We start from the raw sequence: 24,179 nt of genomic DNA on the forward strand, positions 1-24,179 counted from the left end.
CTCTCTTAGTATTACGTCAAAGATATGCTGTGCATTGTATATTCTGAACATATTTTTGTTGTACTATTGCTACATGTTCGATTGCTACCAGCTTGTATCTATAATTACCTGCATAGTATGCATTTGATTTTATGAATAACCACATATGTATGCTCTTCATGCCTCATCATCATCATCATCATCATCATCATCATCATCATCATCATCATCATCATCGTCATCATCATCATCATCATCGTCATCTTTATTATCACGTGCTGAAGTTTTCCGACTTCCTTTCTTTGTTGGTTAACTTTTTAAACTTTTTCATTTTTAATGTTTTAATTATATAATTGTGTGTCTATGCGTCCCAATGACAGATTGTAAGAAAAGGCGTAGCCTTAAATCTTAATCCTTGTTAAATAAAGTTCAATTCAATTCAATTCAATTCAATTCAATTCAATTCAATTCAATTCAATTCAATTCTCTCTCTCTCTCTCTCTCTCTCTCTCTCTCTCTCTCTCTCTCTCTCTCTCTCTCTCTCTCTCTCTCTCTCTCTCTCTCTCTCTCTCTCTCTCTCTCTCTAACGTTTAATTTGTCGAAGAATACAGGTCAACCCGTTTGTTTTTGTACGTTATGTAGGGTTCCTTCCATCCTCTCTTCATACTTGTAAACTGATGACTTACATTCGTTGCTGTCGACCACCGGGCAGTTCAAAACAAAACAGTTCGCGTATACCATAGTTTACACAAACATTGATAAACGCATTTTTCTTGTCTGTTGTGAATGTTCAAGAAACGTAAAAGCAAAACCAAACAGGGACAGCCGAAAAGTAACTGCCCCTTCAATATCAAACTGTTTTCTTGTAAGTTCGCTGACTTTGGTCAATACACGAGAATAGGAACCCAGCTAGGGGGGAAAACTAGATTTTTATTTCGATATAAAACTTTGGTCTTGAAAGTAAGCTTACTGTTAAAAATGCACAAGAACGGAAACCAATCTGGGTGAAAAACTGATTGTTACTTCATAATAAAATTGTGTTCTTTAAAGTAAGGTGACTTGTGGTCAACACTCATGAAAAGAACCCCAGGTACAAAGAGAACACAATCATGGAGGGGAGAAGAAGACGAAGGCCTCGGCGACCACAAAAACAACAGGAAGGGAGACACTGGAAGCTACGGTGACACGAAACAAACACGCGACGTCGACCAACACTAACAAGAAAGACTGAAAGCTCTGACAGGGCGGCAGGGAGAGATGAAAGCCAAGATCCAGTGTCGATCTTATAATGGCTGCCTTGGTGACATTGTAATCCGCCTTGCTCAACTCTAACTAACCGCTGTCACACGATGATCCTGCACAATTCCTGACACCTCAAAGGAACAACCTTGACCCATTGTGATTGAGTACCCCTACCCCAAAAACAAGGGATGGCCGTTGACAACTTGACAAGGAGGTCGGGTACACTAGACTTGAAGAGGTTGGGACTTGGTGAGCCGTTGGGGGAGGTACGTGGAGTACAGGAAGTCATTTGTCATCGGCAGTTAGGGGTGTGTGTGTGTGTGTGTATGTTTGTGTGTGTGTGTGTGTGTGTGTGTGTGTGTGTGTGTGTCTTGTGTTGTGCAGATGGTTAATTATTATAAAGGCTGTTGCCACAAGTCTTACTCAGACTCGGATTAACAGTACTTCTCTTCTCTTTTCCCCTTTTTTCTGACAGCATCAGAGATCTATAAATAGTGCGGTTAGAAGAAAATACAAATACCAAAATAACTTACACAAGAGACATTTGATTTAGAGTTAAAGAAATACAAAATTTTAAGCGATTTCCAGTGCCTGTTGCAAGGAAGGAAGGTGGAGGATTGGAGACAAACATCGTTTGGGGGGAGAGGGGTGCATGGACCCACGACGGGTGGAGGGTAAGGGGGTTGAAGGTGACAACGTAGAGGAGAAAGCGTTGCTTTTCTCCGGGTAGACAGCAAAATAAGCCTAGGCTTGGAAGATCAGTAGGGAGTAGGGGGGTGGAGGGGGGAGGGGGAGGGGGGGCAAGGAGGGCAGGGGAAAGGGTAGGAGGTGTGGAAGGAGGGAGCCCGGACTTCCCAGTTTACAGTGTAGCTACTTACACACGTGCACATGTTTTTGTACACCACGGTTCACCCTGTAGATAGCAGTGCGACCCTGACAGTGACACTACGATACCAAGTTACACTGCCGGGGTCTTAGCTTCTTTTTTTATCACGGCAGATGATCTGGCCTGGAATGAACACTGCATAGCCGCTGGTATTATGGGTGCCGGGACCGAACAAGCCTTTTGTTATTGAAACGTGTTATCTCCCTGACAGGTCTCAACCTCAAGCAGAGACGAATTTCCGGGTCTTCATGCTGACAAATATTGGTCTTTCTCAAGATAGGCTAATACTAGTAATAGTCAAAGTCAGTCGAATGCTGACAAATATTGGTCTTTCTCAAGATAATAGTCAAAGTCAGTCGCCATTTGTCAAAACAGTGATATTTATATACAAAGCAAGAAGTTCAGTGAGGCATATACACCCAGGTTACTCTTACTTCGAGCAGTAAGAGATTAAAAAAAAAACCACAAGTTCATGAAATCATAAAGTGGAGAGGGATCTGTTTGGACCCAGCGCAATGTTAAAATCTTAAACCCAAACGCCATGATTTGGGAAAATTGTGACCTAGCATAAATCTGCACCTTTCGGGAATGATATTGCCCAGAGGAAAACAGCAGAGTTCGTACATGTATGCCAAACGATTAAACAGACAAAAGGTCGATCCAGCTCATACTACTAGACCTGTATTGGCACACATTTCAACTTATCTTATTTGTCCTCCTTCATAACTGAAATCAACCACAGTAGAAGACATCATACACATGAACAGAAAGTTCCAACTCCATTCAACTTCACATCAACAAATGGTGCCCATGGTAAAAGCTGAAATACTGTTACTGGCGAGAAGAGATGTCCATATATTTCAGTATTCAGTACCATGCATGATATATTTGTTGTTATTCTGACCAAAGCATCACAATACAGTGACTGCAATGTACTAACTTGAATGTGAATTGAATGCGTTTTTTGGCCAACGAAACTCATTGCAGAAACTGCATAGAACTACTTGAATGCGAATCGACTGAATGCGCAATTCTGACCAAATTAAAAATTCCCAATCCAGTAACTGTAACGAACTGAGTACTTGAATGCGCATGTAGGGGGCCCGGTAGCTCAGTTGGTAGAGCACTGGACTTGTGATCAAAAGGTCGCAGGTTCGAATTCAGGCCGGGATGGACATGGGTCAACTTTATGCGCAGACCCAGAGATGGAAACCATGTCCCACCCCCGTGTCACCACAATGGTACGTAAAAAACCTTGGTCATTCTGCCATAAGTGCAGGTGGCTAAATACACCTAAACACGCAGACACCTGGGTAGCGCGATTCCGTTGCTGCTAGCTTTCCACTGGGAGGAAGCGACCCGAATTTCCCAGCGAAAGGACAAAAAAGTAATGAAAATGAAAAAAGAAAAAGAAAATATTTCCCCAGGAGGAATTCGATACAATTTCTCAACTATCTGCAATGACCTACACTATGCTAACGCACATTCCAATTTTCAAAATTCATCGAATCCAGCCTTGGTCACCGTACCGTTGCCAGGGTGCCCTGTGACTGTATGACATTTTCAAGCAAATCTTAGCGCTTTTCATGTTCACCACTAATGGCCATGGAACAAAGTCAAAATGGCAGGAGAGTAAAAGCGTTGCGTCGTTAGATGGAGACGGCAGCTTTTAACCTCTGACTGCCGCGCTAACTGATGCAAATCTGGGCCGCCTTTGTGCTACCTGCCCACGGGGAGCGGGGGTATGGGGGTGGGGGTGGGGGGGGGGTTGTGTGGCGGGCATCAAAAACATGCCTGATACCCTATACTGTTCTCCCAGGGGTACACTGAGGTACGACCCCTACAGTCCGGCCTCCTTCCCGCACCTTTCACCACCATCTGCACGCTCGTTTTCTCTGTCACAGTCACACGCGCGCACGCACGTACACACACACACGCACACACACACGCACACACACACACACACACACACATACATATATGGTTTCTCTCACCTCCCTCCCTTCTATGTTTTTACCTCCTTCCCTCCCCGGCTTCACCGCCATACCGTCCCTCTAAACTTCTGTCTTCCACCCCTACTCCACTCCATCTGCAATCCCCCTCCCCGTCTGTTCTGCTCAGCAACCCCAGCTTTGTTTTTCTTCCGCCATCCGATACCGTAGTTTGCATGGCTACTGTGTGACCACAAGAATGTGCTGCCTTGGCGCCTCCCACTCGAGTACACACTTCCAGCGCACACAACAGTGTCCATTGTTGAGAGGGCTAGCGTTACGAGCACCCATGGGAATGTGATAGACTTGTAAATAATGGGACATTTTTCACGTGATATAATCATTGACTTTATATAAATAAAGAAGAACAAGAAAGGCGCGGAGAAAACCTTTTGCCTGTTATCTGTTTGGCGCGACAGACAGAGTTTCCCAGGAAAACAAATTGCGTACGCTAGCATGCAACTACCATCAAATCCATATCCAGTAACAAATGTTCATCAGCAACGCGTAATTCAGTCAATACTACTAATAAAGAATTCAACAGACACTTTGCTAATGCCAACACACCACCGTCATAATATTCGTTATTTCTTAACTTGAGATACTATAATTATTTCATTGTCAGCAACTCCGCAGCCACACATACTGAGACTGAATGTACACGTGTGATATGGGCGAGATCCCCCTCACCATCCCAACACCAAAAGGTCAAAATTCCACGCTGCCCAGAAGTACCGGGTGAAGAAACACGTACCTGTACAGGTGAAAACAAAAAACACTAGTGCACATCAGTCGCCCCTAAAAGGTGTTCTACAGGTAGCGTGGTAGCCTTACCTTGATGCTTGCCCATCTTCTAGAGAAATACCTGGACACAGCTCTCTTCTTCTGTCCGAAACATCCCTCCATAGTAGCACGGTGTGGCCTTGGTCAAGGGCCACATAAGTTAATCCATGTCACCAAAGGAGAAAAAGGGAACGAAACTGAAACAGGCAAGAATTTGCGGTAGGAAATTCTTGCCAGAGACTTCACTGAAGAGAGCTAATCCATATCCAAACTTTCACTGGTGAAGTAGCATCCGTGGTGGTGTTAGTGGAGAACCTTTCAAAGGCTCATTGACTGAGAACACATTCCAGTTCTGCGTCGTAGAAGTATCCGAGGTGTAGGTAACTTGTCAAAGGTTCATACTTGGAGACCACAACCCAAAAGGAGTCCTCTGTGCAGAAAACGTGTACTTAGCATTTGTGGTAAACTTGTCGAAGCTAAGTTTTCAGTGTCGGCATTCAGAACAGCATGTCAGTTTACCACTTGTTTACTTGTCAGACTCTGGCTTTGGCTGATCGTATCCATGTTTCGCTGCATAACTTCAGACGGTATTTAGAAATCAATATCAGAACTCGATTCCAAGAATCTGTGCAAGAGAATTCGTGTCTTGAAGTAAAATGCTCCAAGAAACTACTGCAATTCTCAACAAAACGCAAACAGAACTTAGTCACCGTTGTGCATTTTACACCCACTCAATCGTTCAGGGTCATCTCAGAGCATGCCGGAATTTCCCAGAGCAACAAAAATGCGTGTCGCCAGCATCGTCATCAAATATTAACACTTGGCCTCATGGAAGACTTTGCAAATGAACCGAAAATACTCCGAAAATGCACTCCAATGTTTCACACAAAACTACACGGCAAAGAATTTACCTGAATCCAAATGAAACGGGTTGAGAATGTAACACACATACATAACTCTTACACAGATCATTTATTTTACCGAAACGGCCTTCGAAAATGTGAAAGAATGTCTCAAACCAAAATCCTTGACACAGCAAAACGAATCAGTGCCTTCAGATGTCACTTGTCCCCGCCAACACTGAATAAGCGCAATGTTTCAATCCTTCAAACACTGCTTTGCCGCAGGCATTTGTCTTTGCAACTCTCCAATCCGAAAGCGCAATTAGAACTTTTCAAACCAAACACAAAACTCTTGCCACAGGCGATGTTTTCATAAACCGCCGTCACTGCAAAAACTGTTTGACTGCTTCACTGAACAAGACTTTTGCATTTCGTAACGGAGAATGTGCAAGATTGTTCAAAACAAAACTCCGTCCACATACGATGCCTCATTAAAACTGCAAGGTTATTTCCACACAAACACATTAAAAGTCACCCTTGCTGGAGAAACTAAGTAGCAGTAGTAGTAGTAGTGCTGAGTAGAACGACACTCCCATGGAGGTCGACACCAAACAACTACAACACCACTACTTCTACAACACGAACCCACTCTGAATGGAGTGCTAAGGGCTAGCGTAGTAGTGTAGTAGTGGCCACGCCACAATGTTCCACTCCCCCGCGCTTTTTCGGTCCCTCGTTTCCTTGTGTTGAAACGAATAGAAGGGACAGCAGCCACATGCCGCTACAAACTTCTCAACCTTGGGAAAGCGTGGCTCCCGCGGTACGGGGGTCGTCTCCAAAGAATTGTACTGTTCACACCAAACACATTGCGCTCGAAAGAAAACAGCAACTGGAGATATTCATCTTTCCCGAGTAGTCTCTTTCTGCACTGTACCTGGCCAATATAGTCTCCCAAAACTTCTTCCAGTCAAGATTCAGAAAAAAAATCTATTAAGGAGTGACCAGCATTAATGATATTCAGATAGATTTCTTTATCTTGCGATGTCACTGGTACCCTTCCACAACGTTGTCTCCAAAAAATGTTTCTTGTCTACATCCAGAAGAAATTCTTTTGGGGCGGTAAGCCTTGCTGAGTATGTCCCAGTTCTCATGGTCAAACAGAGCTCAGAAACTTTGAGTGCAGCAGAATGTTTCGTAGAAGAGACACTTCCGAGTTTCTGAGCTTTGCGATGTAGTATCTGTCTGCCCTGTATTGGACTCGTTGCCGGGAAGAGGAGGGGTCAGAAGAATCTCTCAGAGAAGCGACAATTCATATGTTCTTAGCCTTGCGAAGTAGTCTCTTTCTAAGCTGTATCTGATTGTTTGGCAGAGGAGGGCTGAGAAACTTTGAGCAAGCAGAGAGTACACAAGACAAAAGGTGAGTGTGCATGGTGCCATGCGGTGGCCAAGTTTAGAAATAAAAGTGCTATGAAAACAGACACAGTACCTAGCGGCTACGCATAACATCATGTGAAAACAGAGACAGTAGCTACTACGCATAGCATCATGCGCTATACGGTTAATTGGTAGAAGAGGCCAGAGAGAGGGTGACAGTGTTTGGCGCTGAAATGTGGGAGGATTGAGGAAAAAGTCGGGGAGATGGAGGCTGAAGAGGGGGAAAGGAGGAAAGGGGAGGGGTAGAAAACAGACGGAGAGATAATTAAAGAGTTTGAGGCGGAGAGAGAGAGAGAGAGAGAGAGAGAGAGAGAGAGAGAGAGAGAGAGAGAGAGAGAGAGAGAGAGAGAGAGAGAGAATAAAGGCTGGATTGAATTACGTAAGACAAGAAACTTTAGAGCAATTCAAGCACCTGAGGAAGAAGATAAAAATGTGGGGTTATTTTTAAACCCGATACCTACATACAGGGGGAACGGCATCTGGATGAAGAAGGAGGTCGGTGCACGAAAAGACCTGAAAGAAATAAGACCACCCAGGCAGCAAAAGATCTGGAAATCATCTGCGGGACAGATGCCAGTTGCCACATAATGTACATATGTCAGAAATCATATGGATACCACATGATTACAATGTGTCATGTCGTACATGATCTGACCATGACATGTGGCATATCATAGCCAGCTGGATTATTGCTGGCGCGGGTCATATATACTATACGTGACCTGCGGCATATCATATCCAGCTGGATTCTTGCTGGTGCTGTACGTCTACAGCAATCACAATTTTTTGGTATAATATTTTTCGTCCAGACCGGATAATTATATTTATTGTTTAACTATTTTTTTATGTGCATCCAAACCATCCAAATAGAGTTTTGAGTGTGCATAAAAAAAATTGTGTGCCTGTTTTACATGCAATTTTTTAAAATTTTATTTTAATGTTTATTTTTATATCTGTCTTTTAGATTTTGGTTAAAAGTTGTTATTCTTCTTAATTGAAAATTTTTTTTTTCGTAAAATTTAAATTGGTGTTTTTTTTCAATATATCTTTTGTCAGATAAAGTTGAATGGATTATTTTTATTTTTATGTACTATAGTTTTCCTATCTTATTTCTATCTCATTATTTTATTATTATTATTATTGTTATTATTATCCTAACTTTATTCTTATCCTGATTATTCTTATCCCGATATTATAATTATGCAAGCCTGATCGAGGTGGATCGATATAAATATCAGCACGCAGTCGGCTGCCAGTTTTAACAAGGGGAAGGAACACTCGAACATCTTGTATAGAGTGTGCATGGGTTTATTCATCACCTCACATCATCAGCTGGTACCGGTAGGCATGAGCTTAATTATACATACTGAAAATCCAAAGACCTGAGGTCACTAATCCACACAAACATAAACTAAGTAAAATAATTTAGAAAGAGAATCTAACCTGACAGACAAATATAATCAATAAACATAGTTTTATCAAAAAGCATCAAAAATAGTTACACAATTATATACATTATATACAACATATTATAATTTGTTTGCAAAAACAATGCATCAATAAATTAAGTCAAAACAATCCACCCAAATCTAAGTAAACTTTCATCTAAATCAGTGTCGGAAATTCCCTAAAGTAACTTACAAGAATCAGCTGTAACACTAAACAGAAAGCGGATAAAAACAATTATAATTACAAAAGAAAACCCAAAACTAAAGTTTCAAAACAAACGGGCCAAGTCAGAGAAGAAGGGGTTCCCTTGTTTACCTTTTGAATACCGGAAGTGATGTAAAACTTCCTTATATGGGAGGAGACTCCGTATCTCTAGCTAAAAATAGATCTCCAGCGTGAGCTTCAGCTCGGACTGACTGACGGGTTTGACATAGTTTGGAAAACCCACGCTTTGAGAGCGGCCACTTTGAATCGGACCAATTCTAGAAACAATAGGAATGCAGAATATAATTATTCTGTTGAATAGACTACATGAATGATTTCTGTTTCTTTTGCATGGATTCCGTCGATTTTAGTTTACCGGAAATGACGTATACGCGCCAAATTTGCTTCGCGTGACCGGTTGGCTGAAGCTGGGAGCATTTGAATTTACTTCCCAGTGATCATCGACACAGACGGTCGGATTTTCTCCACTCTCTCCACATTTGAGTCTTTTTGACTAGCATTTTTTAACCGGCACAAGGTAAAGTGAGATATTTTGACTGACCATTGAGTTGTTTGTTAAAGATGTTCGTATTGTTATCAGCGATTCTGATTCTGAGGTAGATTGTTTTCGTACTCGTTCGGTAAGCTGCTGCTGTGATGACGACACTGCCATCTTCATCTTGATTTCACAAACTTTAGTCATTAAGCTTACTTGTTAAACTTGCAGTTGTACTTGAACGTTTCATTGTCAGAACCAAACAGTTTTATCTTACAAACTTTCTAATTACAAGACATTCTGAAGCGTAGCTAGCTAGACTTTCTTTCTTCTTTTTTGTTTTTTTTTACTGATGGGGTGATCAGCGTTTCAATCATTTTCTGTAAGTGTAAGTGATTTAGTGAAACTGAAAGATCTGTTACTGTTAATGTAAGGCTCAAGAGTTCATCCAAGCATGTCGTCAGGGGATTTACCTTACTGGACGAAGAGAAGACGCATACGGGCTGATGTTAGTAAGTGTCTCAACATTGTAAAAGCTACACAGCAGAAACAAGGGTTGCCACTCGCCGATGATATCGGCCATGATGATGATCATGATGTCGGTAGCTTTTCACATAAGCTTTGTGGTGATGCTCCCGGTACTGGCTCGGTTTTCGATTTGGGATTTCATGAGCAGTGTGTGGGGTTTCAGGGAGATGAGGCTTTGTCTGCAGTTTGTGATTTGAGTGAAGATGAATCAGAATGCATTGCTCAGGCTTTTTTTGTCGACGATGTCAACAACGAAGAGAACTTGCAGTTTGATAGGTTGCTTGATACTGATAGATTAGAAGCAGCACGCGAGTGTGATGATATTGATAATGAGTCTGCATCTGAATGTGAGGATGAAGAGGTTGTTGATGGAGAACTGTTGGCATCCGAACTTAGGAATTGGGCTACATTGTTCAACATTCCCTTGTTAGCGTTGAATGGTCTCCTGAGTGTATTGAAAGTATTTCATCCAAATCTCCCAAAAGATTCCAGGACCCTTTTGAAAACACCTGTGCGGTATGACATCAAGGATGTGCAGGGTGGTTCTTACCATCATTTTGGTGTCATTGATTCTTTGTCGTCACTTCTGACTAATGCGAATGATGTTTGCAGAGATGTTGATGGTTTTTGGCTACAGGTTAGCATTGATGGCTTGCCTCTGTTCAAGAGCTCCAGCGTACAGCTTTGGCCGATTGTGGGGATGGTTGTTAAGCCTTTTGTGTCAGACCCATTTCTCATTGGTTTGTACTGCGGTGAAAAGAAGCCAGGCAGTGTTGACGAGTATTTACATGATTTTGTTCAGGAGATGCAGGTGCTTGAGCGGGGTCCTGTGTTCATTCCCGTTTGCAACAGGGAGGTTTCTGTCCATATTTCTTGTTTTGTTTGTGATGCACCTGCACGTGCATTTGTCAAGAATGTGAAGGGGCACTCTGGCTATCATGGGTGTGAAAAGTGTACTCAGAAAGGTGTGTATGAGAAGAAAGTTATTTTTCCTGAGGTGACTGCCGCATCAAGGACTGATGTTGCTTTTAATGAAATGTCTGATGTGAACCATCATCATGGTCCTTCTCCGCTACACGGTCTAGCCTCCATTGGTTTAGTTTCTCAATTTCCTTTGGATTTCATGCACTTGGTTTGTTTGGGCGTGACACGCAGGCTCCTTTTGTGCTGGGTGAAGAGTCCGGTCAGCAAGGGCTTGCGTCTAGGTTCTCGTGGCATAGCCATGATTTCAGAGCGTCTTGTTCTTTACAAGAATTTCATCCCTCGTGAGTTCTCCAGACAGTGTCGACCCCTTGCTGATTTGGAACGTTGGAAGGCTACTGAGTTTCGTCAGTTTTTGTTGTACTCCGGGGTTGTTGCACTCAAAGGCGAGCTACCAGATAAGTTGTATAGACACTTTCTTCTGCTCTTTGTTGCGATTTTTTGTCTGGCCAGTCCTACCTTGTACACCACTCATGCAATGTATGCTAAAGATCTACTGATATATTTTGTTGCTGAAGCAGGCAGGCTGTATGGTCAGGATTTCTTGGTGTATAATGTCCATGGATTGGTCCATTTAGCCGATGATGTTAAGACGTTTGGTCCACTTGATCGCTACTCAGCTTTTCCTTTTGAAAACTTCCTGTGTTCCTTGAAAAGGTTAGTCCGTTCTCCCCGTCTACCTCTCCAGCAGATTATTCGGCGGATGAGTGAAAAGAAGATGACTGGCTTTGTTGGTTTTAGGCAGCGTGATAAGCCCATGGATAATGTTCCACTAAAAGCGCACCATGGTCCTCTTCCTTTAGAACTGGTAGATGTGTCTCAGTTCAAAGAGATTTATTTGAATGGGTTGTATTTTTCTGCGTTTGATGGTGATAATTGTGTCAGGATCAAAGATGCATTTTTCCTGATCAGAAATATTGTTGTTCAACAACACGCTGATGGTCCCTTGCTTGTTGTTGAGCGTTTTTCGCATGTTGCGGATCATTTTGATTATCCCCTTCAGTCTGCTCTTTTGGGGATCCATAGGGTTGCAGGGTTGACTGGTCATTTGCAGGTTGTTTTGGCGTCAGTTGTTTCCTCAAAGTGTGTACTTCTGCCGTATAAAAGGGAGTTTGTGGTTTTTCCTATGTCCCAAGAGCAGTATTGAGGGTAGGGGGTGTGTGTTTTGTATATATATATATATATATGCTGGTGATCTATGCCGTCGGAGGAAAGTTCTGAAAGTTTGCTGTCCCTAAAACGTGGGGGCATTCTTTCGCTTGAACAAGTACTCTGTCAGGGTTGCCCTTGGCGGACAGATCATTTTGTTTTGTGTGTTTTAGCGTTTGTGTAATGTTTTAAAGGTCAGTCATTAATCTTGTTTTTCCCTTGTGTTTGGCGGGTGTTTAGGTCATGTATTGCGTGATGGAATTCCAAGAGCCCGATAGGGACAAGTCTGTGGCGGTTGTGCCGTCAAATTGGATTAGTTCCGACGGGGAGAAGTGTGCTTGGCCACCTTCAGGATCAGCAGTGAACTCTTCCTGGATCCTCAGGAAAAAGGAACCGCAACCGTCATGGCCTTTTTACAAGGCTGCCATCATGTTTGCGTCAAGTAAGTTATTTTGTTGTTAATTTTTGAGTCACTTGAGAAAAAGTGACTATGTAATCGGTCAGTGTTAGTCTGTCCGGCCGTCCGTAGACACCACCTTAACGTTGGACTTTTCTCGGAAACTATCAAAGCGATCGGGCTCATATTTTGTTTAGTCATGACCTCTACACTTTAACGATGGTTTCGTTGACCTTTGACCTTTTTCAAGGTCACAGGTCAGCGTCAAAGGAAAAATTAGACATTTTATATCTTTGACAAAGTTCATCGGATGTGATTGAAACTTTGTAGGATTATTCTTTACATCAAAGTATTTACATCTGTAGCCTTTTACGAACGTTATCAGAAAAACAAGGGAGATAACTAGCCTTTTCTGTTCGGCAACACACAACTTAACGTTGGTCTTTTCTCGGAAACTATAAAAGTGACCGGGCTCAAATTTTATGTGAACGTGACTCATTGTGTTGTGAATAGCAATTTCTTCCTGTCCATCTGATGCCTCATATAATATTCAGAACTGCGAAAGTGACTCGATCGAGCGTTTGCTCTTCTTGTATTAATATAGATGGTTGTTGTGTCTATTAACGTTGTGACTTTCAATTGTAATTCAATCAAGATGTGTTTTCTGTTAATTGTCAGATTACCACTAATACCAGTTTTCAGGACACTGTCACTGATAGTTTTTTATTTGTCTTTCATATGTTAAGATTTTGTCTGTCACTCAGAAGGTCATGGTAATTTAAATGGCGTCTTTCAGTCACAGATTGTGTTTATTGGCAGTATATGCAGATGCTGAGTACGTTGTTCTTTTTCAACTGATGAAGATCATCAAGATGCATACTTCTAACTTGTTCTTGGGTTGTTCCCCTTTTTTTTTATAATTGTGAATGTGATGTATTCAGTTTGCAATTATGATTGTATTTTTTTTCAGCTGACTATGAAGCTTGCTGTCGGAAGGCTAGAAGGCTGGAGTTCTACAGCGATTTCAGCACTTCCTCCGACAGTGGCGAAGATTACAGGGATAGCCAGTCTGCCAGGTAAGTTGTCATCAGTTTCTGGTGTGTTTCCTAAAAATAGCAGGTTATCAGAGCTGCCAGTTGTTGCACTTTCTTCTCAGACTCCATACTTATTTCTGCTTCTCACTCCGTAGCAATACTGGCACGGTTGGCCTAGTGGTAAGGCGTCCGCCCCGTGATCGGGAGGTCGTGGGTTCGAACCCCGGCCGGGTCATACCTAAGACTTTAAAATTGGCAATCTAGTGGCTGCTCCGTCTGGCATTATGGGGTTAGTGCTAGGACTGGTTGGTCCGGTGTCAGAATAATGTGACTGGGTGAGACATGAAGCCTGTGCTGCGACTTCTGTCTTGTGTGTGGCGCACGTTAAATGTCAAAGCAGCACCGCCCTGATATGGCCCTTCGTGGGCGTTAAGCAAACAAACTCCGTAGCGATCAGAACGTAGGTTGGAATGATTGAAGAGTGGCTCTGCAGGCACTTTTGTCATGGTTGTATTCTTTTTGAATTAAGTTCTTTTTATTTGATGTAGCTTTTATGCGGCTGAGTCGTTAATATGAAATTCAACTATACTGTTCCTTTTTTTTTCCTCAGCAAGAAATGTAAAGCATAACAGAAAAAAAAGGAACTAGGTTCACCAAGGGAAATAACCAATTTATCCACGACTGGATTATTCGTAAATCAAATTGGTTCGTTTTGAGTTTTTGCTTTCTCTTCCGTTTGGAGTCGAGTCGTGTCCAATACGCTTGGTTTGCTTCATGTCTCTAACAAGCCAATATTGTGAATTGGAAGTCATTGAACAGTGGATCAACTAAAAGTGAAAGCCGGGTTGACGAATGAGTCGACAGGGTTTACAGTATTGGCGTTTACCGGTATTTTACCGGTTGAAATGAGGAAATACCCGGGGAAAATTGGCTGCCGGTTGATTTTTAGAACTACCGGTTGTTTTTTCACTGGTAAAGCAATGAAAACCAGTAAGTACTCTGAGTTAGACTCTTACTAGTTCCAATGACCAGCTTACCGGTTTTTTTCTGGACAGTTTGCATCATAAAAGTTTGTGTACCGGTTTGAAAAAATACTAGCGTCATCACTGGGTTTAGCCTGTGAGAAAAAGGCAATGGGACATTTGTCTCCCTCAACTGGGGCGGGGATATACAGTAGTCCCTTCCATTTCCGGCCCTTTCGTGGGCGTGAACCTACCCGGAGCGGCCAGCTTTCCCATGACTAATGAGTTTTCCTTCTATAATTGACTCTTAATGGCCGTTAACCTGTCTGACGCGGTCAACGGTCACTGATTTTTGCCCTAAGGTGCCCCTCTTACTCGACAGGAGCGGCCACTTAACGGCCACTTGTCACTTTCGCGGGCGAGCGCCTGTGGTTTGTGTGTGTGTGTGTGTGTGTGTGTGTTGTGTGCACAGACGGCACAGCACGAGCAGACGACATGAATACTTACGCATGCGCAAACTGTAAATACAGACATGCGCATACATGTACATTTACGGCAGTCACTTCCGGATCAATCACAGCTGATGTGAGTTTGAAACACTTGTTTATCTGACACTCAAATACATATATAATAATCCAAACAACACACATAGAAACATACGAAACAATAGCTTAGCCAAGACGATCGAGTTAAACACGCAAATAATTAAGATGTATAAACGAAAGCAAAACTAACAGAGACAATGAATCGGCGGCTCGTGGATGATCGCTTTCTTTTCTTCATGAAAACTTGATCGTGTTTTTTGGGTTTTTTTGGAGGAGGAGGGGGCCTGTAATGAACGGCCACCTGATATTTGCGGTCACCTTTGCAATGACTAATGGGTGACCGGATATGGCAGGTACTACTGTAGCTCAGTTGGTAGTGCGCTGGATTTGTTTTCAGTTGGCCGCTGTCAGCGTGAGTTCGTCCCCACGTTCGGCGGAAATTTATTTCACAGAGTCAACTTTGTGTGCAGACTCTCTTTGGTGTCCGAACATCCCCCGTGTACACTACATTGGGTGTGCACGTTAAAGATCCCACGATTGACAAAAGGGTCTTTCCTGGCAAAATTGCTTCGGCACAGTTAATAATTGTCTACCTATACCCGTGTGACTTGGAATAATAGGCCGTGAAAGGTAAATATGCGCCGAAATGGCTGCAATCTACTGGCCGTATAAAATTCCATCTCACACGGCATCATTGCAGAGCGCCTAGAACTGTACCCACGGAATATGCGCGATATAAGCCTCATATTGATATTGATTGATTGATAAATTCCGATGGGACATAGTCGAAGGCAAAAAGCGTCAAAGATGCATGTACACGTTTTTGAAAATAGTGCAATATGGGGCCATCTGAGAATTAGCCGCTATATCATGTTGTATGTGTGTGTTTGTTTGGGTGTGTGTGTATTCCGATGTAAAGTGTACATTTGGTGGCGCAGTCGAGGTAATCTCAATGCGTCCTTTGACGCACTAAAGGGAATTGTGATGGGACATTTTCGCACTAGTAGATGAAACCCTGAGTCGAGATGGGACTGGTCTCATATTAAACACAACGGCAGCCTCATAGGTGTTATTCGGACAGATATCTTCTTGGCATCTCAGGAAGATTTCATGTCGGCAGGTTTCTGTAGAAAATGAATTTGTTATTTTCATTTAATTCCCTGGAATACTTGGTAGCTTTTCTCAGCTCCCTCTAAAATGTGGCTTCCGTGTCTGCTTGAAGTTGCAACATGTTCAGGTTGTGTTTGGCATTGGTTTTAGACTGATTGGATGGATGTACACTTGTCGCTAAGTGACTTGGAGAGGTGGAATTTCTTGTTAAGATTGAGTATTTGGTCCTTCACCAGTACAACTGAGTTAATTGCAATTGTGGCCAATAGTGAATTTAAGGCCAATGTTTTGCTTGTGGATTAGTTAATGTCCAACTCTGTTTCAATTGCTGTGCAACCCATTGGCTGATAGCTCATTATTTGGTTGCAATTTTCATAGCATTATATGTCTGTTCTTTTTCAGAGTTGCACCTGTTGTTGTAAGGGAGGGTGAGGTGCACGAAGAGGATCTGGTGTGTGTTGAGCCTGATGAAATTGATGGAAATGCGGAAAAAACTGTTGGTGGTGACGAGGGTATGTGCTGTTACCATGCTTTGTTAGCTATATGCTGAAGCTTATTTCGCAGAAGGCCATTGTTATTTTTACTGGATTTTAATTTTCTTCTCAAACAGTTGTTTTTTTTAAATCAATTTTACTGTGTGTGAGCGTAGTTGTTTGTTAGACTTTCCTGACAAGTTATGTGATTTACAACTGCTGCTAACCCCGCTAAACCTGTTGGTGTTTATTTCTCTGTGGATGTTTTGTGTGTGTAAATATAAAGGAGGGAGCTGTGTCATCTGACATACATGTGTTGCAGTAGGGATATCTATCTAAATTTGTGAAGATTATTATTTCATGGTTGATTCATTGGTCGTTTTCAGACGGGTCACGTTTAATCCGTTTGCCAACGCCACCAAGAGTGTCACAGTCGAGAGAGTCTGGTTTCCATGCCCAGGGTTTTTTGGGTAAGTACAAATGATGTCTTTTTTTGTTCGTTACAGCACACACCCATAACATCGGCTGTCGTCCTATAGCCTATAAGCAGCGAGATGGTTAATGTATTTGTCATGGCCTGTTTGTATCTGATCTTAGTAATAGTATCCAAGTACAATTGCTATAGCTCTGAAATATGCCGACAATTTTTTTCCAGACGAGACACGTTCTTCATCTGGGTCTCCCAGGGTGCAGCCGTCACACGTTCCTGCCGGTAAGTGTAATCCCTTTTGTGTTGGTTTATAAACTTTTATGTGTATGCTGAAACGTAGATGTAGAAAGAATTTGTGTTCAAGTGTTGCTGTATCGAGCAAAATCCATCTACATTTTTGGGCATGGGCTAGCAAGGTATACTTGTAGTCTTGGTGATAAAGGGTTTTCAAAGCTGTTTTAGTTTCAGGCCCAAAGATTGACACATTTGTTGTTAACCCTTTAGACGTCTTGTTGTGGATTTATTTATTATCTTGCTAAACTTTGTCTGTGTTCCCTATTTACATTGTTATGTGATGTGATTATATGTTTGCTCACTGACTGCAATTACTGTTCCAGGACGGACACCCCCAAGAGGTCAGGTGCCTAGACTTCACAGGACAGGGTATCCCCTATCTTACCGAGGTGAGCTTTTAAAATGCTTGTCCTTGTGTGGTACTCCTGCTTTTTAAGTTTTATTTCCTTCTTGGTATTGCTGCTGAAAATCTGTGATAAACTTTTCTGGTGTTTTGTTTTCACTATTTGACAAATATTTTTGTACAGGCAATGACGACAGCATGGCTGAGTCTGGTGTTGGCCGCATGCGTCATGGGACTGGGAGTAGCCCCCTACCTTGGAGGGGTGAGTAGTGTTTGTTGTTTATTATGACACGTTTTAGGGAGGAAAGATCGCCACTCTACAAAACAGTTGACTGTCATTTGTGATTGTTTGTAGAAAGGTTATTTCCATACTAGGTGTCTTTAAAAAGAAAAGTGATTTTGAGGGCAGATCTTTGTGATACCATTTATACGAAAAGAAAGACCATTCGTTCCCCTGTCATGGTTTGCAAAAGGCAGTGATTGTACTGTGGAACCTCATACACTGACACCCCTCAAATTCACTTTAATCAAGGTTTCTGCTTTTGAATGGGCACATAATCGAAATTGCTCATACAGAACACATTTTATGTGGCGTTTGGAATTACTATCAAATTTGTATCCATAATAGTCATTTGTTTCCTGGTAAAAGTCTGTGTTGTAGGTTCCTCTGTATAGTCACTACCTGATGTAAACTCAATCTGCTGAGAGGAAGATACATGGCCTTTTCGGTCATAGAATTGGTTTTACAATAAACAGCCTTATCACAAAGATCTGATCTCGAACACATCAGCCTACATTTTGTATGAGAGGTAATATAGAGGTGTGTACCCGTGGAAACCATGTAAATGAGTAGTATTTCTTCATTGCACTGTGCATACTGCTTTTCTTGCTCATACTTGGAATAATAGGCCGTGAAAAGTAGGATATGCGCCGAAATGGCTGCGATCTGCTGGTCGATGTGAATGTGTGATGTATTGTGTAAATAATTTCCCTCTCACACGGCATAAATAGATCCCTGCGCCTTGAGTCCGAGTCTGGAGATACGCGCGCGATATAAGACTTCATATATAATAATACTTTGTCACAGGACAGGGTATCCCCTATCTTACCGAGGTCTGCTTTTTATGTTTTATTTCCTTCTTGGTATTGCTGCTGAAAATCTGTGATAAACATTTCTGGTGTTTTGTTTTCACTATTTGACAAATATTTCTGTACAGGCAATGACGACAGCATGGCTGAGTCTGGTGTTGGCCGCATGCGTCATGGGACTGGGAGTAGCCCCCTACCTTGGAGGGGTGAGTAGTGTTTGTTGTTTATTATGACACGTTTTAGGGGGGAAAGATCGCCACTCCACAAAACAGTTGACTGTCATTTGTAATTGTTTGTAGAAAGGTTATTTCCATACTACGTGTCTTTAAAAAGAAAAGTGATTTTGAGGGCTGATCTTTGTGATACCATTTATACGAAAAGAAAGACCATTCGTTCCCCTGTCATGGATTGCAAAAGGCAGTGATTGTACAGTGGAACCTCATACACTGACACACCTCAAATGTTTCTGCTTTTGAATGGGCACATAATCGAAATTGCTCATACAGAACACATTTTTTGTAGCGTTTGGAATAACTATCAAATTTGTATCCATAATAGTCATTTGTTTCCTGGTAAAAGTCTGTTGTAGATTCCTCTGTATAGTCACTACCTGATGTAAACTCAATCTGTTTGCTGAGAGGAGGATGCATGGCCTTTTCGGTCATAGAATTGGTTTTACAATAAACAGCCTTATCACAAAGATCTGATCTCGAACACATCAGCCTAAATTTTGTATGAGAGGTAATATATAGTGGTGTGTACCCGTGGAAACCATATAAATGAGTGGTATTTCTTCATTGCACTGTGCATACTGCTTTTCTTGCTCATACTTGGAATAATAGGCCGTGAAATGTAGAATATGCGCCGAAATGGCTGCGATCTGCTGGTCGATGTGAATGTGTGATGTATTATTGGGTAAAAAAAAATTCCATCTCACACGGCATAAATAGATCCCTGCGCCTTGAGTCCGAGTCTGGAGATACGCGCGCGATATAAGACTTCATATATAATAGTACTTTGGTTAAGCTTTCCCCATCAATCACCATCACCCTTTTTCCACCTTTTGTCTGCACTGTCTCACATTTTGTCTTTTATTTGTTTAGATTCTACATCTGACCCAGCATATGTTCAGATCCTCTCGAAACTTGGTGATTTGTGCCATGAAGTACGACGTCTTGCCACTGCAATGATGCAGCTACAACAACAACTCAAGGATGGAGCAAACCAGCCTGGCCCGGCTGCTGACCGGACCCCAACCCTCCCCCAGGACCTGGTGTTTCCTTTGGGCGAACTGGACCACATGACTGATTTGGAAGGCCGGCTGCAAGATGCTGGCATCAGGAACACAGTGGTAATTTTTGGTCATATTGGTTGAATGTGTCTCTGTGGCTGATGTGTGAATTCCTTGTGTGGCTCGCAGGGATGGCCAAATCAGATATTAACTTGTCAGCCAGGCCAATGGAGTCACTTGCCCGCTAGAAATTCCACAAGCCCTGTAATAAGCAGGCAAACTTACAATGAAAGTGTATGTATGCATGATTGTCAGATCTATATATGTACACCCTATTGGCCTAAATATCTGTGGTTCGATCGACAACTGCTGTTTCGACTTTAGCAACGATGTGCCACATCAAATTGCGTTTTTTGTTCCTGTGTTCTGAAACAATGTGTTCAAAAACCTACCATTGTCTTCCCATCCATGAAACGTACCCTCTCAGTCAGTTGAGTTGCACAAGAATCCAGCTGCCAATACCTCAGACAAACAGCAAGAAACACATGGCCGATCAGTTCAAATCAGATCAACCACAGTCGCAGCGAAAGTCAAACTGATGTGTATGTTATGCAGTGTCCGCTCCATATGATTGTTACTTTCAGAAATATACACATTGCAGTTACTGATTTGTTGCTGCAATGCTGGATTGCTTGCCCCGAGTGTTAGCCGACAACATATTTTGCTTGAGGTCACATGTTTTGCTTGAGGTTGAGGGCATAGCTGCATGTGAAACTGAAAGTGAATCTTGGCTCCGATGTGCAGATTTCAACTACATAAAGTTGTATTGATTAGACACAGCGTAACATACATATTGGAGGTAGTTATTCACTAGGATCTGGGTTTTAACTGGTCGACCATGTGTTTGTCTAACGTTTTCAAATCAGGGATTTTTTTCTTAGAAAAATTGTATTTTTTTCTTTAAGACTGTTTGAATAAAAAAAATATTTAAATTTCAGACTGCAGCTCTTGCGTTGGAGGGTGGGGAGACCCCTTCAAAATTTCTGAAGGCTACGCTTCGTAAAGTACTGGCTCCGCCTCTGGCTCGAAGATATAACAACCACGGACAGAAGAACAAGCTCCCCTTCAAAAACTTAACCCTGAAAAGGGTTATGTATGGTGAGTTCAATTGATTTATTACTTTCGTTTCTTGTTATACATTTGATTTAGGATAGTGATGTGTATGTAGAGCGACTCAGAGAAAAGTACTGGACCGTTCTTTACATACAATTCTCCCAGGTGGTACCCTCAGGCGTTTTTTTCGTCATTTTGTTGGTAAATATGGCAAAACAAAAATATATGTTGGTTTAGGGTAACCTGACCGACCCTATTTTTCCCGCCGACCCTAAAACTTTTTTTGGCACATTTTGCGAGACTAATGGTGCAGTCACACGCTTCATTTCCTAAAACTTACAGTCAGACTGGCGACTGAGTCTTAGAAAAGAGCTAAGACAAAGCTACGACTCTCTCTTACGAGATTTCCTTGTAGCTTTGAGCGTTAGAACTTGTTCTATCCCCGCAATACTGCCGTGGAGCAATCGTAGCACAAAGCCAATCAGAACGTTTTGTTGCGGCCTTCCCGCCGTGACTTGTTAAAGTGGCAGACAACGTCTCTTCGTCGTTTCAAAACTTTTTGGAAGAACAGTTTTTTACTCTTGCAACTGTCTGTGAACTTAATTTCTCGCTATGGCATAATGCTAAACGGTATTTTTCGGAAAGGTAGAGCGATGTTCGAACATTAGCGTCTGCTCGCTTTCAGCGCGTTTGCAATGTTCACTTTGATACGTCACCTCTGCCCCGGTCGCGTTGAGTTAAGTTATCCTTCGTTCATCGTGTGACGGGTCAATGGCCTTCGATTTGATCTGTGATCGGCCCCCGTTCGGATTGGGGGAATAAATCTCACGATTAAATCGCCCGTGTGATTCCAACTTATGGAAAGTAGCCTCCTTTAAAAACTCAACTGGGGCGGGAATGTAGCTCAGTCGGTAGCGCGCTGGATTTGTATCCAGTTGGCCGCTGTCAACGTGAGTTCGTCCCCACGTTCGGTGAGAGATTTATTTCTCAGAGTCAACTTTGTGTGCAGACTCTCCTCGGTGTCCGAACACCCCCGTGTGTACACGCAAGCACAAGACCAAGTGCGCACGAAAAAGATCCTGTAATCCATGTCAGAGTTCGGTGGGTTATAGAAACACGAAAATACCCAGCATGCTTCCTCCGAAAACGGCGTGTGGCTGCCTAAATGGCGGGGTAAAATAAACGGTCATACACGTAAAATTCCACTGGTGCAAAAAACACGAGTGTACGTGGGAGTTTCAGCCCACGAACGAAGAAGAAGAAGAGAAAAACTCAACTAAATCTTCTTTTTTAAATTAAAAGAAAAAGCCGACCTACCGACACTTATCTTTTTTGGTCACATTACCCTACACCAATGTATATTTTTGTTTGGCCTAACCTGTCTTTGATGATAGCATATCCAGCTTTTTGTGAAAGTTGATGGCACTGTGGACGGGACATTTTGAAAACCTCCAGTCCTATGCGCATGTGATCAGCAATGTCAGAAACTAGGGACCTCCCATTAATGTTGTGGATCGTCCATAATTGGGCAGCCTGCTTCATTCCTCTGATTTGGTTGGTTACGTTTCTTTATCTTTCTGTTTGCAGCTGCAGTTAGACGTACATTTGCCAATGCCACAGAACAGGAGCTGGACGCGGCCCTTGCTAATTGGCTGACATCGCAACGGGACAGGCAGATGCCACAGCAGCCTGGTCTTCAAGGACAAGGGAACGCTAATCAGGAGCATTTGTAGGGACATGCAGTAAGCTACGGCTGCCTAGAGTGTAATTTATTATACAGTTTGTCTATGAAATATTCAGAACGTTGCCTCCAATTTCAAACCAGTAGTTGCTATTACAGGGGAAGACATCTTTTTCTCTTCTTCTTCAGCGTTCCTAATCCTTTTCTCTGAAGAGAAGCTTTTTTTTTTTAAGCCAGTTTTGTGAAAACGTACACATAAAATACATGCCTTTTTTGATCATCTATTGTCATCTCCAGAATCAGTATATATATATGAAAGAACATGGTATTAAAAGAAAGTTCAGTATTTCAAGCACATGGTTCACGCAAAAATATCACAAGTTCGTAGGGAAAGTCTCAGGGCTAGGAAGGCAAGGATGCATCCTCTGTGTCAATCATTATTGCCACTCAATACTTTGAGGAGACAAACCCAATGCTGGCGTGTCGAAGAAGATAGCCACAGCGGGCTTGTCAAGTCAAAGTATCATACCATATCCTCAGCATATTATCAGTTACTATCCCAATGTATGCCAGCCGGTCTAAGAAATCTTTAAACCCTAATAGTCAGTCAGCCAGTGCAATTACGTACAGAATGCTTTTTTGATCATCCCCTGTAATCTTTAGAATTAGTATTTGTGTAAGAACATGATTTTAAAAGGAAGTTGAGCATTTCCAGCTCAATGTGCAGGAAAAATATCCCAATCCCACAGGGAAAGTCCAAGGGCTAGAAAAACACAAAGAAAAGCATGAATCGTCTGGCGTGTCGAACAGGACAGCCACAGCGAGCTTGTCAGGTCAAAGTATCATACCGAATCCTCAGCAAATTATGAGTATTTATGAAAGAATATAATTTTTTTTTAAAGTTCAGCATTTTGTGCACAAAAAAGATCCCAAGTTTGCATAGAAAGTCTAAGGGCTAGGAAAATTAGAAGACAAGGATGCATCCTCTGATTATCATGATCGATTCTTTGATGAGAGAAACCCAATGCTGGCATGTCGAAGAAGACTGCCACAGCGGGCTTGTCAAGTCAAAGTATCATATATTCTCAGCGAATTACAAATAACTATCGATCCCTATGTAGGCTAACTGGACTAAGAGGATGTTAAACCCTAATAGTCAGTGCAGAAGGCCTTTTTGATCATCCACTTTAATTACAGAATCAGTATTTGTGTAAGAATATGATTTTGAAAGAAAGTTCAGCATTACCTGCTTACATGAGCACGTAAAAGTTAGCAAGTTTACAGGGAAAGTCTCAGGCAAAGCCCAGTCAACACATTTTTTTTAATATCGTGTCACAAACAAAATTGGTTTGTTGGTTTTCATGGTTTTTGCTCGACCACTGGAACCAATTATATGTAATCATAAATAAAATTAAAAAATGTATGCAAAGCTGTCTGTTTCACTTGATGTGACACTGAATTTGCACAACCTTTTGGCGCTAGGGTGTCTTGTGGCGGTCATTATCAAACTAAG

At 42.1% G+C, this 24,179-nt stretch overlaps 2 protein-coding genes across 4 annotated transcripts in view; one reads left to right on the forward strand and one right to left on the reverse strand.

Annotated features, from left to right (window-relative positions):
* LOC138958726 (tensin-3-like) overlaps nucleotides 1-24,179 on the reverse strand; it is a 321,810-nt gene that overhangs the window by 242,074 nt on the left and 55,557 nt on the right. The window lies entirely within an intron of this gene.
* On the forward strand, nucleotides 13,328-22,890 carry LOC138958729 (uncharacterized). The gene is made up of 9 exons (XM_070330005.1): nucleotides 13,328-13,437; nucleotides 16,415-16,524; nucleotides 16,872-16,955; nucleotides 17,141-17,598; nucleotides 17,737-17,814; nucleotides 18,770-18,847; nucleotides 19,745-19,992; nucleotides 20,871-21,030; nucleotides 22,573-22,890. Exons 5-9 carry the CDS (start codon nucleotides 17,751-17,753, stop codon nucleotides 22,716-22,718), a joined length of 696 nt encoding a protein of 231 aa, XP_070186106.1. The 5' UTR covers nucleotides 13,328-13,437; nucleotides 16,415-16,524; nucleotides 16,872-16,955; nucleotides 17,141-17,598; nucleotides 17,737-17,750; the 3' UTR covers nucleotides 22,719-22,890.

The sequence above is a fragment of the Littorina saxatilis genome, linkage group LG2, assembly GCF_037325665.1.
Source record: "Littorina saxatilis isolate snail1 linkage group LG2, US_GU_Lsax_2.0, whole genome shotgun sequence".
Lineage (NCBI taxonomy): Eukaryota > Metazoa > Mollusca > Gastropoda > Littorinimorpha > Littorinidae > Littorina > Littorina saxatilis.

Coding starts and splice junctions, on each gene's coding strand:
- LOC138958729 (XM_070330005.1), top strand. CDS start 17,751: ATGGCTGAGTCTGGTGTTGGCCGCATGCGTCATGGGACTGGGAGTAGC. Junction 18,848..19,744: donor TAGCCCCCTACCTTGGAGGG/GTGAGTAGTGTT, acceptor TTATTTGTTTAG/ATTCTACATCTGACCCAGCA. Junction 21,031..22,572: donor CCTGAAAAGGGTTATGTATG/GTGAGTTCAATT, acceptor TTCTGTTTGCAG/CTGCAGTTAGACGTACATTT.